Source organism: Cynocephalus volans, chromosome 7, assembly GCF_027409185.1.
Source record: "Cynocephalus volans isolate mCynVol1 chromosome 7, mCynVol1.pri, whole genome shotgun sequence".
Classification (NCBI taxonomy): Eukaryota; Metazoa; Chordata; class Mammalia; order Dermoptera; family Cynocephalidae; genus Cynocephalus; species Cynocephalus volans.
The window spans coordinates 128475179-128492318 of record NC_084466.1 but is presented as its reverse complement, the minus strand read 5'-3'; the positions used below and the strand labels follow the sequence as shown (position 1 = coordinate 128492318).

At 49.7% G+C, this 17140-nt stretch overlaps 1 protein-coding gene across 1 annotated transcript in view; it reads left to right on the top strand.

Annotated features, from left to right (window-relative positions):
- Positions 1-9167, top strand: part of SLIT1 (slit guidance ligand 1) — a 168415-nt gene extending 159248 nt beyond the window's left edge. Inside the window, exons 32-38 of the mRNA XM_063101886.1 lie at positions 679-916; positions 2553-2683; positions 3164-3318; positions 4385-4673; positions 4991-5202; positions 5951-6195; positions 6458-9167. Of these exons, the coding sequence (XP_062957956.1) occupies positions 679-916; positions 2553-2683; positions 3164-3318; positions 4385-4673; positions 4991-5202; positions 5951-6189 (1264 nt within the window). The 3' untranslated portion in view covers positions 6190-6195; positions 6458-9167. The remainder of the gene's footprint in view (positions 1-678; positions 917-2552; positions 2684-3163; positions 3319-4384; positions 4674-4990; positions 5203-5950; positions 6196-6457) is intronic.
- The last annotated feature ends 7973 nt before the right edge of the window (positions 9168-17140 follow it).

The window sequence follows — 17140 nt, the reverse complement described above, 5'->3', positions numbered from 1 at the left end:
TAAGTGTTTGGTAGAATTCACTAGTAAAATCATTCGGGCCTGGGAAGTTTTCTGATTACTAATTCAATTTCTTTACTTGTTTTGGGGTCTCATCAGATTTTTCTATTTTTTCTTGAGTCAGTTTTGGTAGTTTGTGTGTTTCTAGGAACTTGTCCATTCCATCTGTGTCATCTAATTTGTTGGCATACAGTTGTTCATACTATTCCCTTATAATTCCTTTTATTTCTGTAAGGTTGGTAGTAATTAATATGTCCCTTTTATTTCTGATTTTAATATTTTGAATTTTCCCTCTTTCTGCTTGCCTCAGTTTTCTTTTCCATAAAATGGGCATAATAAAACCTGCCTTGCGGAGTTATTGACATGAGCAGTGGGTGCTTTTCAAACTCCAATGTCCACATGACTCCATAATCTTGTTAAAAAAAACAGATTCAGTAGGTTTTCCATTTCTGTCAAGTGCCCAGGCAATGTCGATACTACTGAACTAGGGACCACACTTGTTTCTTGGTATCCTGGCTCTCACTTCTCTCCAGAAAAGTGGTCATTAGGAGCATATTCTGTCACTTTAAGGATCCATTTTCCCAAGATGTTTAGTGAATTTCTCTTCGGGACTGTGGGAGAGGAAGACGGCCCCTTCCTCACTTGGCTCTGCTCTCTCTGACCTGTGCCATTTCCTCTCAGTGGACAGCTCTGTGAGATCCCTCCTGGCCTGCCTGCCCCCAGGAGCCCCTGTGAGGGCACTGAGTGCCAGAATGGGGCCAACTGTGTGGACCAGGGCAGCAGGCCTGTGTGCCAGTGCCTCCCGGGCTTCGGCGGCCCCGAGTGTGAGAAGTTGCTCAGTGTCAACTTTGTGGATCGGGACACTTACCTGCAGTTCACTGACCTGCAGAACTGGCCTCGGGCCAACATCACACTGCAGGTGCGTGCCCAGAGGACCTGGTCACAGAGAGGAGTCAGGGAGCAGGGGACCTTGGCCTCAGGTCAGAGCACAAAGATGCATTCCTGCCCAGGAGAACTGCAAGGACCCTGTGTTAGTCCAAACTCTTTGGATGTGGGTATCAGGATCTCAGCTTGAACTACTTTAAGCATCACTGGAAAGGTTATTGAGTCACAAAACCAGGGCAGGGGTGGAGGTGGTCTCATGAGTGACTGGATGCAGAAAACCAAACTTGCAAGGATCCTCTCCCTTATCTTCTGTCTCAGCTGCTCCTCAGCTTCTGCGTCTAGTGCTGCAGACGGGCGTTCTCCATGTGGCTGGAATGTGGCCAGAGTTAAGTCTGGGCCTATATCTTTAACTGCATGTCCCTGGGGTACCTTAAATTGCCCTTTTCATGTATTCAATTCCGTCTCAGAACATCATTGTACTGAGGAAAAAAAAAAAAAAAGCAAGTCCCACTTAACAGCGTTGATGAAATATATAGATATTTTGCTAAATATTTCTTGGCGAGGGAGAGGAGCTTGGAATATATTGCACATCACACGACAAAAACTTTTAAACTCTTCTTTAGTCATCTTTCTTTTTCCCCCAAACTCCATTCCCTCTCACAAGTGCCACATCTTTCTCCCCTTTCCTGGGTCCTCTTCTCTTTTTTCCTCAGAACCCTTCAGCCTCTCAAACATGCTCATCCTGCTCTCCTGCTGCATATCACCTCTCCAAAGTCCCAACCACTTAAACACTGTCCACACAGCAAGACAACAGCTAGCCTGTGCTCCACAAAACAGAGCTCTGCAAAGTCTGGGCCAGCTGTTGCCTCAGGCACATCCTGAGTTTATCCTGATATCCCCATAAGGTCTCACTACCAGAGATTTAAAGGGGCTCTTTCTTGCCACTCTAGTTAGACAGTCTCAGGGAAGGCCTCTGATTGGCCTGGCTTTAGTCACATGGCCATTCCTGGACCAACCACTGAGTCCAAGGAGAAGGGGTAGTATGATTGGTCAGCCCGGGTCATGTGCCCACCTCCACAGACCAGGCAACCAGGGTCTTTACCAGAAGAAAGGGGGGGAAGAAGGACAAAGCAGAAAAAGTGATCATGGCGCCTATGGCATTGTAGAAGGAGCTCCCTCCCACACGGTTCCAGCAACAGACACTACCTCCTGTGTGGCTCCTTCCAGCTTTGGATGGCTTTGGCTGTTAGAGCCTTCGTGAACTTGTCCTCTCTGAAGTTCCCACCTGAGGCCACCAAACAGGCCTACCTACACCCAGGAGATAGGGGTTCAGCCTAACATTTCTTCTCTAGGAAGATTGTCCACGGTCTCTTAGCTACTCCTCCTGGCACATAGACCCCAGGCGTCAGCTGGCCCACCACCCACACCTGCTCAGCCATGGTGGGGTGGACCCTTGCCCCTGGGCTGTGGATGGATGGCATTTGAACTGGGGCTTCTAGCCTCTGTCAGCACCACCTTGAGGAACGCCCCCTGGGGAGGCTGGTCAGGGAGGGGAGGACAGCTTTGCACACAGCATCTCTCCTCCAGTCTTGGGTCCCCTACCTGCCCCACCTGTCTGTGCTGCTGCTGCATGGGGTGGGGTGGGGAAAGGATGTGCCTTTGCCCATCAGGTCTCCACGGCAGAGGACAATGGGATCCTGCTATACAACGGGGACAACGACCACATCGCAGTTGAGTTGTACCAGGGCCATGTGCGTGTCAGCTATGACCCAGGCAGCTACCCCAGCTCTGCCATCTATAGGTAGGGTTTCCTTGTGTCCATCAGCCACCCTCAGGGGATGGGGGACTGCTAGAATGCTCTGTCCTGGGTCAAGAGCAGGTGGTTGTCAGGAACACTAGAAACCTGGGCTGCCCAGGTGAAAAAGGCATTTGAACCATCTGGTTCAGCCCCAGCTTGGGTCTGAGGTTCTCTGAGGCCTAAGCAGTGGCCCCAACCTTCCCCATCCCACCACCACCTTAGAGGGGGCTCCTTAATGGGGAGGGGAGAGATTGATAAGATGGAGACTCCAGCTCCAAACTTCTTAGCTTTCCCCAGGGAGTCCCAAGAAGGGAAGTAGAGGGATCAAGTTATAGGCCTCTGAGCCCCATAGTCCCCTCACTTTGAGATTTGACCCCTTGGGAAGCAGCTGCTAGACTAATGGCCTTTCTGGGGAAGTGCCCAGGCAGGGATGGTCCAAACTGAAGCCCACTCTCTGGTCCGGGGGCACCCATCTTCTTCCAGTGCCGAGACGATCAACGATGGGCAGTTCCACACTGTCGAGCTGGTCGCCTTTGACCAGATGGTGAATCTCTCCATTGACGGTGGCAGTCCCATGACTATGGACAACTTTGGCAAACACTACACGCTCAACAGTGAGGCCCCCCTCTATGTGGGAGGTGAGGACCTGGTGCGGTGGAGGCTACAGCTATCCCTCTTCAGGCCTCTCCATCAGGCTCTGGCCTGAGGCTGGCCAGGAGAGATGGTGCAAGGGCACTTGGCTGTGGGGGGAATGCCAAGGGGGTGGGTTCTGGCCCTGGTGAACTGCCAAGCTGCTGGTGGATTGTCCTCCCCTGCCCAGAGCCCAGGCTGCTCTCTGTCCAGCCCAGACTGATCAGAATGGGTGCCTGGGCTGTGCTCAAGGCCTGGCCTATGGGAGGGCCTGGGACTTTCCCAGCTGTCTTCCACGCTTTGGATACCTTTCCTCTTGGCTTTCCCAGTCTTGGGGCCCTCAGAGGCCCAGAGCCATTGCCAGAGACTCAGGCACAGAGGCCCTGCATCAGCAGAGACCTCCCCGGCTCGCCTCACAGGCTCAATAGCCCTGCCCACTGCCTGCAAGCTTTTCTAGATCGAATGAAGCAGGCTTCCAGGTGCAGCGGGGCTGTCTCAGCACTGTGGGGGGCTTGTCGAGATTGTGGACAGATGTGAAGGCACACCATGGGTTCTAATCCCAGCTCTGCTATTTGCTAGTGGTGCAACTTCAGGCGAGTCGCTGGGCATCTGTCAAATGGGGAGTAGCAAGTCCTACCGCAGAGGGTTGCTGTGAAGCAAGGACCACATGAGCAGTGGCAGAGTGCCATGTGTTGAGTCCTAGGGCCCAGGCTCTTGGCTATAGCTGGGGCTTCTGGGAGGTAGAAGCTGGAGTCACAGAGGACAGGAAGGCACCCTGGGTGAGGGGAACCAGACTTCAGGAACAGGCACCCAGAGCCCCACGCATTGGCTGCCCACTGCCACGCCTGGCACCCTAGCTCTGATCATGGAGGAAGCAGCTTTTCCATTTCTCTGGGAAAGGGTTCTGGGCCCTCCAAAGTGGCAAAGGACCTTGGCTCAGGGTTGCAGAGATAAAAGAACAGAGGCCGAGGGCAAGAAGCAACACTGTGGAGCTGCCCAGTGGACTTCAGAGGTGGGTGCCTGGCCTGGCCCGAGCCTGACTCAGCCCAGGTCTGCTACCCACCCCCACCCCAGGGATGCCCGTGGACGTGAACTCGGCTGCCTTCCGCCTGTGGCAGATCCTCAATGGCACCAGCTTCCATGGCTGCATCCGCAACCTGTACATCAACAACGAGCTGCAGGACTTCACCAAGACGCAGATGAAGCCAGGCGTGGTGCCAGGCTGCGAGCCCTGCCGCAAGCTCTACTGCCTGCATGGCATCTGTCAGCCCAATGCCACCCCGGGCCCCATGTGCCACTGTGAGGCTGGCTGGGGGGGCTTGCACTGTGACCAGCCAGCTGACGGCCCCTGCCATGGCCACAAGTGAGCCCTCCCCTGCCCACCCACCCCTTCCCTGCAAGCTCTACCTCCCCATGATGAGGGCTGACTCACCAACTACTATCTTTAAACCCCTAAATTGGAATGTGTGACCTAACACAGGGTTTAATTATTTTTTTCTGGTTTTCAGTTTCTGTTAATAGGAAAAGGTCAGTAGGGATGAACATAGAATCACATTTTGCTCCCTTTGTTTAAATCTTGGAGACAGAATGAAATTTCATGAGGTAGCAGCTGGGAGGTGTGGGATGCCTTTGAGTGGGCCTTGGATTGGTCTCACAGTACCCTTTCTCTGTCCCCTGCAGGTGTGTCCATGGGAAATGCGTGCCCCTCGATGCTCTTTCCTACAGCTGCCAGTGCCAGGATGGGTACTCCGGGGCCCTGTGCAACCAGGCCGGGGCACCGGCAGACCCCTGTGGGGGCCTGCAGTGCCTGCACGGCCACTGCCAGGCCTTGGCCACCAAGGGGGCACACTGTGTGTGTGACCCTGGCTTTTCGGGAGAGCTTTGTGAGCAAGGTCAGGGCACCCCCTCCTGACGTGCCCTCTCCAGGGTCCCCCGCACCCCATGATTTGTTTTAGCAACTTGACTTTTTCCTTTTCACAACCTCAGCAACCCCCCTGTCTTTCCCTCCCCTCCTCCTGCACCTCAGGCTTTTGGTGTTCCCCCCCCAACGTCTGGGCACTGAGCCTCCCTTTCTGCATCTCTCCCTGGCCCCACTTGCCCTGCAGGTCTGTGCCCTCTCTGGCTGGGGTCTCTCCTTACAGAAGAGACGACCCGAAGTAACAGCTCCTGGCCAGACCTCCACAGCTTAGCCTCATCACCTCGGGATGTAGAAGCAGCAGGAAGTCTGGGGTTAGGGCCTCCTCCCAGGCCCTCCCTGGCCTGCTTGATCGTGATGTTTCTGCTGGAATCCAGACTGCTGAGGCCAGGCAGGGGGAAGCCGGAGAAATCCAGAATCAGGCACCTATAGGGTCCTCTAGGCCACACAGCCCCAGCAGGAGCTCGAGGCCTCGGCCTCTTCTGGCACACCTCTAGCCCAGTCTGTTCCCGAGGGCCCTGGCAGCTCCCCACCGACCCTCCCGCAGGCCCTAGGAGCAAGCAGTGTGCATGTGCATGTCGGCTGGGAGGTGGGAGGACGCAGGGCACAAGGCTGGGAGGACCGTCCGCTGAAGCTGCCCTCCTCCTCCTCCTCCTGCCTCCCCCGGGGCAGCACTGGCCTGCGGATGTGCCCTGAGGCCTTCTCTTGGTGTCTGTCCCATCCAGAGTCCAAGTGCCGGGGGGACCCTGTCCGGGACTTTCACCAGGTCCAGAGGGGCTATGCTATCTGCCAGACCACGCGCCCGCTGTCGTGGGTGGAGTGCCGGGGCTCGTGCCCAGCCCAGGGCTGCTGCCAGGGCCTTCGGCTGAAGCGGAGGAAGTTGACCTTTGAGTGCAGCGACGGGACCTCTTTTGCCGAGGAGGTGGAGAAGCCCACCAAGTGTGGCTGTGCCCTCTGCGTGTAGCACCGGGTGTGGACCGGGCAGGGGTGAGGGCGGGCGAGGGGGCATGCTGGGCCGCAGTGGGGACACTGGCAGCAGCCAGGCTGGGGGTACGGGCCATTGCCAGGGTGGGCGGGGTGGCTCCAGAGTAGCCTTTTGAAAGCAAATTGCGCCGCAGTTGGGGGCAGAGGGGGTGGGCAAGGCCCGAGCTGCAGACCACTGGCTCCTGAAGTGCCTTGCACAAATAGGCGCTTAATAAATATTTGTTGAATGAATGTGTGCGTGAGGTCAGGCCAAGAAGTGCAGAATGGTGACACCCCTCCTTGCCTACTACCTGGGCCCTTAAAGAAGAGGACGGACCCCCTCCCAAACCAGCCCTTCCCTCTGGCCGGTGGCCCAGGCTGGCCTGAAGCTGGGTCCTTGGCCCCAGAAGCCCCTTGCCCCTCTGAGGATAACCTTGAAGTCATCTGGGCCTCCCAGACAGCCAGCCTGGCCCACGTGCGCTGCAGCATCTGCTGGCAGGAGGCTGGCTGCGGGGGAAGGGCCTCCTCCTGCTGGCCAGGAAGGGACTGACCCTTGCCCCTGGGCTGACTGGCAGCACTGCAGCACTGCTTGGGAATGAGACTTGGGAGAGGTGGTTCTTAGGACTAGGCTTCTGGATCCTGATGTTATAAGATGGCCACCACAGCTTCAAAGAAAGGGCTCATGTGGAGGAAAGGGCTCCTGGAGCTGCTTGGGGTGGAAGACCCCACCAAAGACGGCAGGGGTCCTTGGCTCCAGCTGAATAAACACCACCAGTCTCCAGACACTAGCCACAGAAGGGGCATTCATCCTGGGCTTCCAGTGCCAGCCAGCCACAAGCTGTCGGCGAGCCACTGGCAGAGGTACAGGGTGTGGTGGGCCTGGGCCAGGCTGCCTGACCAGGGAGGGGTCTCCTCCCGTGGAGGCTGGGTTCAGAGCCTCTTGTACTGCAGGCCAGTAGTGAGCAGTGGAAGGGACAGTGGTTGAGCATCAGGAAACCTCCACTGGCTCTATCACGCTGGGCAAACTTCTGCCCCCAGGCCTTGGGTTCCTCAGCTATAAACAGGGACATGGGGTGACTAAAGGCACTGTGGTCTCAGAAGGGAGGCCCGAGGAGTCAGCAGACCCTTGTTCACTGATCACATCAACCAGAATTTCCATGCCTGGCCTGGGACAGGGTGCTGTGGGCATTCTGCCCTAATGGACAGGTGTGAACTCACCTGGAGCACGGCAGGAGTGGCCAGATTGCCTGGGGAGAGTGTGAGCCGTAGGGCTCCAGCCATGACGCAGGCCCAGGCTTGGGTTGCCACTGTAGGTGTTGTGGTGAAGGATTCAGTGTTGGAAGAGCCACACGGTCATCTGACTACAAAGGCTTCTCTTCATGCAGAGTGAAAATGTACAAAGATGATTTTTGAGCCCAAATAGTGAGTTGGCTGAAGGAAGGAAAGGCCACACTCTCCTTTCCCAGATGTTTCCCCAAGAGGGTGTACCCCTGGGGGAATCTTGGGGCAAGGGGGGTGAGCATGTCCTTTTCCTGGTTGGGGAGTGTGTTGGGGTGCGGGTGCGGTGGCCTTGTGCTCTGCCGCCCACCCATGTGGTGCTGATTCTAGAGGGCTGAGCCTCCTGCAGCTGTGGGGCCCTGGCATATTCCATTATACCAGGACTCAGGCCAGCAAGTTTAAGTCCTGGGGCCCCTGTGTTGAGAAGAGGGTCCTGCCCTGCCCAACTGGGGTAGTGTCATCATGGCTTCAGCTGCCTCCCACCAGGGGGCCGGGCCCTATTTTTGTGTAACTCTGACCAAGGCGCGGGTGCACCCCCCCCCCCCCCGGTGGACAGCAGATCCTGGGGCTGTGCAGCATCCCTCTCCTGCTTGGAGTTTCCTGGCCACTGTGGGACCCTGAGCAGCTGCACCAGGCTGGATAGGGCAGAAAAGCTCAAGTGCAGCCAGCTTGCCCCTTCCCTGGGAGAAAGGTGTTCTGAGGCTTACCAACCCTGAGAAAGGTAGCTTCCCTGGTTACCACCATTCCCCACTGCCCTGGAGAAGACAATTCTTGGGTGTGATGGGCACCGACTGGCAGGAGGCTTCTTCACTCTACTCTGCAGAGTGGAAAGGGCACTGGAGCCAGGTGATGCCCACACCCTCTCACCCAGTGCCACAGGGATGGGAGGTGAGAGGCTGGTGAGTCTGTCCCAGGGAGCACAATGGGTGCTTAAGGCTGCCCCCTCCTCCCAGCCCCTCTGCAACACCCAGTGTCCTGGCACAGCAGCACGGAGCCTCAGTTGAGTCGGAGGATTAGGATATACCACAAGGGTGAGGGCAACAAGGGGCCTAAAGAATTGTCTGCCCCAGGATCGACTTTTCCCCCAACTTAGCCACCGATCTGCAAGTTGCTGAGGACCCGAGTCAGCACTCACCTTGCCTGTTCCTGTGTGGGCTCACGAAGTCCTGGAAGAAGGCTACTGCAAGACCAGCCCTCTGAGAAATCATCTCCACATCTTGCCCCCTTTGGTAAAGATCTTCAGTTTGCCCTGCATTTGAAACATGCACTGAAGAGATACAGCAGGAGAGTCCCGAGAGAGCGCCCGCCACAGACAACAGTGGCCAGGGCTCCCCGTGAAGGTGACAGGAAATGGAAAAGGCCAGTCTTGTCTCCTATTTGCCTGCTGTTAGCCTAACCGTGAAAGTATCTCTTTATACAGAATACTTACAGATTCTAATATATATTTGTATTTCATTTTGTTATAGTATTTTTATATGTTAAAGTCAACATCCAGTGTCCTGTTTTGATTTTCAGATGCTATGTGCTCGTGAGATTTTGTTTGGGGGTTTCTGTAGTCTTGTTTGGATCGACTCCTTTGAAGAGACTTGTTTAGAACAGGCCCGTGAGGGAGCCACCCCTGCCCTTTCCCTAGAAGTATTGCTTTAGAATATGTTGATATTGTCTGTTGTCTTCCATGTGAACATGACGTTGATTCACTCAGATCCTGCCTTGTTGGTCTCCTTTTCTCCGCCGAGGGTGGGCCTGGTGCTGCTGGCACTCCCCCTCCCAGTGCACAGGGCTCCTAGGCTGACCACACCGACCACAATGTGGGAGGGCTCCAAGAGGCAGCACATGTAGGACGTCTGTCCTGTGACTTTCTGGTCTTCCTGAGGGGGCAAAGGAGGTCTGTGCCTCCTGAGGATGGGGTGGTCTGGGGTCGGCTGGGGCACAGCTCCCTGGGGATCTGTCAGTGTGAGGCAGAGCTGGGCACAGTGCACACGGAGGTCTAGGGAGGCTGCTCATTCTCATTCCCTTCAAGTGTCTGCTGTCATGCTGACGTTTTGTAAGTACAGAGCCACGCGGTATCTCAGCAGGCTCTGAGGGTTTCAGAGCATCATGGCAACAGGTTAGAAACCTGGGTGCCTTCTCAGATGTCCTGTAAGGTTAACCCGCCTGTCTCTAGGACAGTGGTTTTTAGAGATCAGTGGAGAAAGGAGGCAAACACACTTCTGTAGTGGCTCTAGCACCATTTCAGACTAGAAAGTTGGACTCAAGAGTTTTATAAGATGTAGGATCTGAGTGTCTGAGTGAGGCCAGACCTGGCAGACAGGCTGGGTAAGGTCCCTGATACTAAAGGGACCTGACTGGCCCTCCTCCGATGCCAGGAACATGGACTGATTTCCCACTGTAAAACTGGACCGTGGCAATGGTCACACAAGCCACACCTTCACAGCATATGGATCACCTTGAAAGTGGGCAGTGATGGTAACTTTGGTGACTTAAAAACAATGAGAGATTTTGTAGGAACAGGGTACAGGAGAGAAAATGGGTTCAAACAGGGTTGCAAGCTCAAGTGTCTGGAGTGGCCAGCAGGTTACCTCTGTCAGTCAAGTGGGCACGTGCCCTCCCGACCGATCATTTGTATTGCCACTTTTGATAAAACAGCAGGCACAGAGACCTATTTCCCTACTGTAAAGTGACAAATGACAACTGATAGTGGCTGTGGTGACCTCAAGGGCACATTTTCCGATCTGAGTGCCAGCTGATTCTTACCATGAGCTAATTTTGACATATACTCATCTTTTTTTTTGAGAAGCCAGAAATCTCAATCTTTATATTAAAAAGCTCATAGTTTTAAAATATTTTAACACTGGGCTAAAGAAAACACATTTGGGGCCACCAGAATGCAATCTCTGCATAATATATCTCACTGTTGAAATCCCCAGCCAAGAGACTGGGCACAGCAGGGTTTGGTTGGGAGGGTGGAGGCAGTAGAAGGAACGCCCAGACTTCCAACAGTTGCCAAGTTTTCCTGAGGTTGGTGAGATTCTATCCTGATCAGCCCTATACCCAAAGCCCTGAGTTAATTTTCCAGATGGTCCCTCACCCCAAGACAGCCAGTCTGTTCCTCCTGGGCCAATATTCTAATTATTCTACTACAGGGTGAATATTAGAGGGAAAAAAAAAGTCTATCTTAACAATGAAAATGCCTACTCTGAATCAAGGCAATTTTCTAAATTCAATTTAAGAAGGGGTAGCCTGACAGCTGCTGTTATTTTCACTGGGTGTAGTTCTGCATGTCGATGTCCACTGTCAGATGAGCTGGTTAATGAGATCATAGCTCATTCTGCAAGAATTACTGCCCACTGGTCCTTAAATAACCCATTTCAAGCAGAATTGAAAGAATATAACGGAACTGGTCATGAAGCTAGCAAGTGGAAGGGCTCTTCTTGCCGTACTCCAACAGGCAGTACTCTAGAGAGCCGGGGCAGCCCTGGCCTGGTGGCGAGCCGGGGCAGCCCTGGCCTGGTGGCCATGCACATTTACCAGTGGCTTGCCTGAGGTCAGGAGCTTAACTCCATTCCTCTCTTTCCATCTCAGGATGAAACCCTGGCACTTTTCCAACCCTACCATGGGAATCCCAAGGATTCATTGTGGTGGTGTTTTCTCATAACTCACAAAATGATTTATGACTCAGATTAGCAAACAACTGTTTCTTTAAGCCCCAACATGGTGGTTGAGACAGAAGTATTGTTTTTTGGTTCCTTCTGGTAACTTATCAATTCTGCCACAGACTTTGAGTTGAATGCCTGGCTTCATTGCATTCTGTACCCTCTCCAGTGACTACACAAACACACTTTAATATCAAAGAAGTTTAATACGCTGCAATAAAATAAGCGCCTTGAAAAAGCTCATGGAATAGATGTCAATGTTAGAGAAATCCCTCCCACACATTCTCTAGCTTCCATACCCCATCCCTCAAAACCAAACAAGAAAATCTGAAACAACACAGGAAATACTTCCACGCTTGGATTTCAGCAAGGGCCCCTTTACCAATAACAAGAACACAGTTTCCTACATGGCCTAATGGGAAAGTAAACGCAGAAGCACAAAAAGTCTACAAGATTTCAATATTTAAGAGACATGGTACATATTCAAAGTTAAAATAACTTCAACTTTTATAGCTATACATATTGTTTTAAAGCAACTTAATATATTTTTTAATTTCATATATACACTCTCAAAGGTTCTTCAGGTGAGGTATGTAAACATTGTCTAATGAAAAATTTTCAATGTTTCAAACCAACAAATTCACAGCATACATTGAATTTTCATCCATTAAAGACACAGTATTTTCCTACACTCACTAACATAGTGGAAATCCAGGCCCAAGAGATATACACTGACCTTCCAGGTTACCATTTGCAGAATTCCTCATTTAACTGCTTTTGGAAAGATCACCTTCACACAGGCCAGGAGCACACACTTGGTACCAGGAAGGGGCTAGGCCTTCTGGAGGCCCTGTCCTTGGGCATCTGGATCACTGGCTAAGACTCACAAGACAGCAAAAAGGAGCACATCTGAACAACTACGAGATTGACCTCGGCAATGACAACACTGGGAGGAATCAGAAAGACCTTTAAAGGAACGGTAGAGATTCATTTTAGAGCTCCCTGAATCCACAGCCGGATCAGCAGCCCCTGCTCTAAACTCATTCTGAAGGGTCGTGGCCTAAAAATAAAAATCCAACATGGCACCTGAGCTTCAGTTAAATTGCATGGGCCTCCTATGACGCCCTGGCCCCTCAAAGGCATTAACTCCAGCCTAAATTAGGACCCTGGGCTGTGCTTTTCATACAGGTTAGGGTTGAATTTCTTAATATCATAATGCATATGGGAAAATAATGCCATGAGTTCATAAAGATGACCAATGCTTGTGCACAGGCATTGGCCAATGACCTTGGAGGAGCTCAATTTTGAAAACTACTTGTTCCCTGAGGGTAAACAGCAGGCTTCTATTGAGATTAAGTGAGGCTAATACGGGGACTTTCATTACAAGGTAATAAGACTTGGGGAGCCTCAGGCCAGAATTCTATTTTACCCCCACATAATCTACAATGCCCCTTCCCCCCATCCCCCCACCCCCACAAGTAGTCACCTCCCCAATGACACAATATAGGTCAATTTCTTTCCTCTTGCTTGTTTTCAGGCTCAGCAACGGAAAGTTTTATTCTAATGCACCCACTTCAATCTAAAAAAGCACTAGTGAAAAATTCCAAACACCATCATAAATACAAAAGAGAAGACATATTCCAAAAGCCTAAAAAACTACATTAATTCTATTAATGGTTATCTGGGTGTGGGGTATTTATTTTTCACAAAGTTTAGGACGGTCACAAGGAGAGGCTGCTAAACAGCTTTAGAAACCTGTTGAACTGGACACGCTAGGAGAAATGGAGGAATGACTGCCTTCGTTATACTGACCTAAATGGTTTAACTCCAGACACAAAGGGGGCTTTAGACATCTCAAGCCCAGGCACAGAGGAGGTTTATAGGAAATGGGCTAGCTTTTAAAGGTAGGTAAGATATGGCTAAAGGATATTTAATTGGCCGCTTAAATTTCTAATGTAAAAAGTTCTTACATTTACTCTATGGCCAAATGAGCTTTGCCTCAACTAGATTCTGGAAACCCCCAAATTCATTAAAAAATAGCTAATTTTTCAATGAATATGCACAATTTTGATGTGTCTGGTGCTGGCAGATTTCTCATCCATTGTGAGTTATGATGTGAAGGAGCGTGCAGACAAACAGACGCAAAAATTCAAGTACAGCGACCCCTCCAGCAAAGGCAAGAGGTCTCAGCAAGAGCTGTTCTACCCTCACCCTATCCTCTGAGACAGGAGCCAAGGTGGACCCCAGAATAAATGTTATTACCTAGGATCTTATTGCTTTGGGGCAACACATCAGAAAGAACACCTGGAAATCTGCTCTGCAGATCTGGGTACTGACCACTCACCAGTTTATCACACATCTGTATATATATTATATATAACATAACCAGATGAGAAAAGGGGGCAGTTAAAGCTTGCAGCTGATGTAACAATGCAGATCAGATGCCCCAAACAGCTCTCAACCTGCTGGTTTTTGTTCTTTCTCCATGTGTGAACTGTGTTATGAAAGTCCACTGCTCAAAATATATTCTTCTACCATACTACAATGCAAACCAACATCACTTGGAACATGAATCTGTATACAGCACATGTAATAAATATTTTTAGAAAACTATTTACAACATTATTTCTTGTGAACATTTAGATGAGAGCAAAGTTTATTTCTTCCTGCAAAGGTTAAAAAAGTTTTGACTGTCTAGTTCAGTGCTAAATTCCCTGGCACCTGCACCTAGTTACCCATTCACATTTCATCTTAAATTGGATTTGCTTACAAATAGTATCTTAGAAAAACATTCTCCAGCATTACTGTTCAAGTGTCCTCCTCATTTGTTCAGAAAAGACAAAGGGAGGCCATAAGGAAATAATGGTTCAAATGGATGACAAAAATCCATGTGCCTAGTCCCAAAGCTCCCTGCAGTCCTGCAGCTGCAGTTCTCAGTCCAGCCAGCCGGGCAGACTGAGAATCATGACTCAGACAGGGGTGCCTGGGAATGGGGCACAGGGAAGAGAAACATGATCACAAAGCACTGGTTCCATTACATCTAGGGGTTCTCTGAATTGCAGACCAAGACTCCTGAGAAGTAAAGCTGAACACATCTTAGAACAGATGGTCTCATTCTGTAACCATAGGTCACAGGTGGGACTGGCCCATTATCTGCACAGATGCTTGCTGAGACAGGGAGAGGGAGGAGAAGGGAGAGGAGAGCCAAGGTGCTCGTGAGTGGAGTATTATCAAGGTGCAGAAGGTAACATGCTTACCTCCCATGGTTCATGAGAGTGTGAATAGGTGCCTTTCACAAACACGAAGGAGAGACTAAAAATACACCTTAACACTTTCTTTAGGCAACCAGTGGTTTCTCCATATCCCACAGGTACGGGTTTGGATTTCCTTGGGGCTACGACTAAGGCTCATTTCCCCACACAGGCTGTTGAATGTACCAACTGTGTATGCAAGAAGCGGGCTGCTTGAGGCAAGCCCTCATGCCATGCCTGCAACAGCCATACTGCCATGGGAGCCCCACGTTGTTCTGGGAAGGGTGACAGTGGGAAGATGGACTCACGTTGAGTCTTCCCACACACAGCAAGGGTTTCAAGGCCACATCTTTCTGCCTTCACTGTGTTGTTTGGGGTTCAGTGGCTGAGCATGGTAGTTGGGGAGTATTGATGGCTAGAAAGAACACTTTTTTGGAAAGCCCTTTTGACAGGTTTTTTTTTTGTTGTTGTTGTTAAAATAAATACTTTCTATAGAAGCATTTGAACAGGAAAATATCACTATTTACACAGTGAAATAAATTCCACAGTGGTGTGTATAAATATGTATTATATATGTATTTGAAACCACAGTCACTAACACAATTTCCTAGAACTATTTAGAATGCAGAAACCACTAATGAAATGAATAACGTTAAGCTATAGTGGCTCTAAAAAAATCCCTACCTGTGGTATAAATATACAAAATTATGCAAACCTTGTTTGTATAGCATCTTTCCCACAAACTAGGTCCCAAATATGACAGCTTTAGCTACAAGATAACATGAGGTGTAGATCATAGAAAACAACTAGGGTGAAAAAAGTTGATAAATTGAATAGCATTTGGACCCAACAGCTAAATACTGGAAGAAGAAAAAGAGTTATGAAGAGAAAAATGCTTCTAATGTGACATACATCTGTTCAGTGAAGCACTTGGGAGGTGGGAGACTGTCTGGAAGGGGGCTGGTGGCATAAGCAGAAGAGGGAAGAGGAGGGGCAGGGTACTGAGGACGGCTCCTCACAATGAGGGGGTGAAGCAGGCCTGACCAGGTTGGGCTTCACTGGCCAGGCCAGAGAGCCCTGAACTTGTTCTGACTAAAGCTGCTGGTGTGCCCACAAGGTGCCATCAACATGCTGGTATTTCAAAGGGAACATGTGGCCTGCATTTGAGGTTCAAACAGCATTTATGTTCACAAGTAATGACCAAAGCTTGGAGAGTGATAAACTTGCAAATAACTAGATACAAAAGAGAAATGGAGGGCTCTCAGGGTAAAACTAACAAGCCCTGTGCTTTCAGGGAGAGGCAGTATTCTAGGCTTTAAGTTCACTAGTAAATCGTTTGTTGAGCACTGCTGTAGTGGAATGTCAGACTAGAATCAAGTTCACTCTGAGTCATATAAATGAAGATGACTGTACTTTTAGTTTTAACGACATACCCTAGTAGTTATGATAATATGTCCACAATGCATCAACAAATATTCAATCAGCAAAGGTTTTTTTTTTTTTTTTTTTTTTTTTTTTTAATATACAAGCATTACTCAGGAATAATGTGCAACAGCAGCTGTAAACTGAGATGAACTGGCAAGATACCCTAAAACCTTAAAGTATTGTTACAGTGCTGGACTAGTGAACAAAAAGTCTGTGCCTAACTGTCTACACAATTTGATCTTGAATGACTGTTGTAAGGATCCGTAAACCTTTTCTGTAAAGGGTCAGGTAATAAATATTTTAGACTGTGTGGGCCATATATAGTTTATTTTTTTTTACATAGTTCTTCAAAAGAAGGTAAAATTCATTCGTCCAACACCTGGCATATTATAATACCATAAGCACCTGGTTCTTTTTTTTTTTAACGGGCAGTGTATACTTTCACGTGGTGTGCATACTGAGCATGCTGTGTTAAATGGGATGGTCCCGATTAGGTGAGAAAGCTTCTGTCTCTGCTCATCAGGCCAGCATACTGCACAACTGCCCCTTTGAGGGATGAAGCAAAGGATGTTTCCTCAGCACTGACCATAAACCACTGAGGCTCCGGGAAAAGGAAGCTCAGACAGAGAAGAGATAATGTTAGGAACTGACCAGAGCTTTGGTTTAATTCCAAGGGCAAAAGTGTGAGCAAAGTACCCTCCACAAAGTATTCCAGGAGGATCCTGGGGCCCCAGGACAGCACAGCACACCAAAGCCCTGAACTTGTAGAAGCCTCAGAGAGCTCTAGGTTTCTGCCTGAGTGGGATTATCTCTAAAGGAAAGAAGTCAGACCCTCAAGTCTTCTGATCCATTAACTGCAGAATACAGGACTCTGTTCTAATGTTTCAAGGGATGAATTATATTGAAGGCTGTCTCAGAAGGCTTCCCATAATTCTGCTTGTTTTCAATATAATAATCTTTTTATTTTTACTTTTTCCCTGAAAAGGATTTTGGAGCAAGCATGGAGAAGAGTACTTACTACCAGGATATGAAGACTACCTTGCCGACGTGATATACATAGACATAATTTCATACTTAAAAAAAATTTCCAGTATTTCAGCAGATATCAAGCTACAATACGACATAAAAGTGACAGCTAAGAACCCAAAATGGTAATTGTTTCAAAATAACTGAAACAATCATTGCTTTGGGGCCACTGACAAAAATATTTTCACTGACATGACACTCAACTTCATTTTGAAAAACAGCATAGAAACTTATCCTTGAGTTTTTTGGGGAGGAGAAAGACTAACATCCTGCAAATTGACTCGATTTGACCTAAAGATGTAATCCATAACTTCTCATC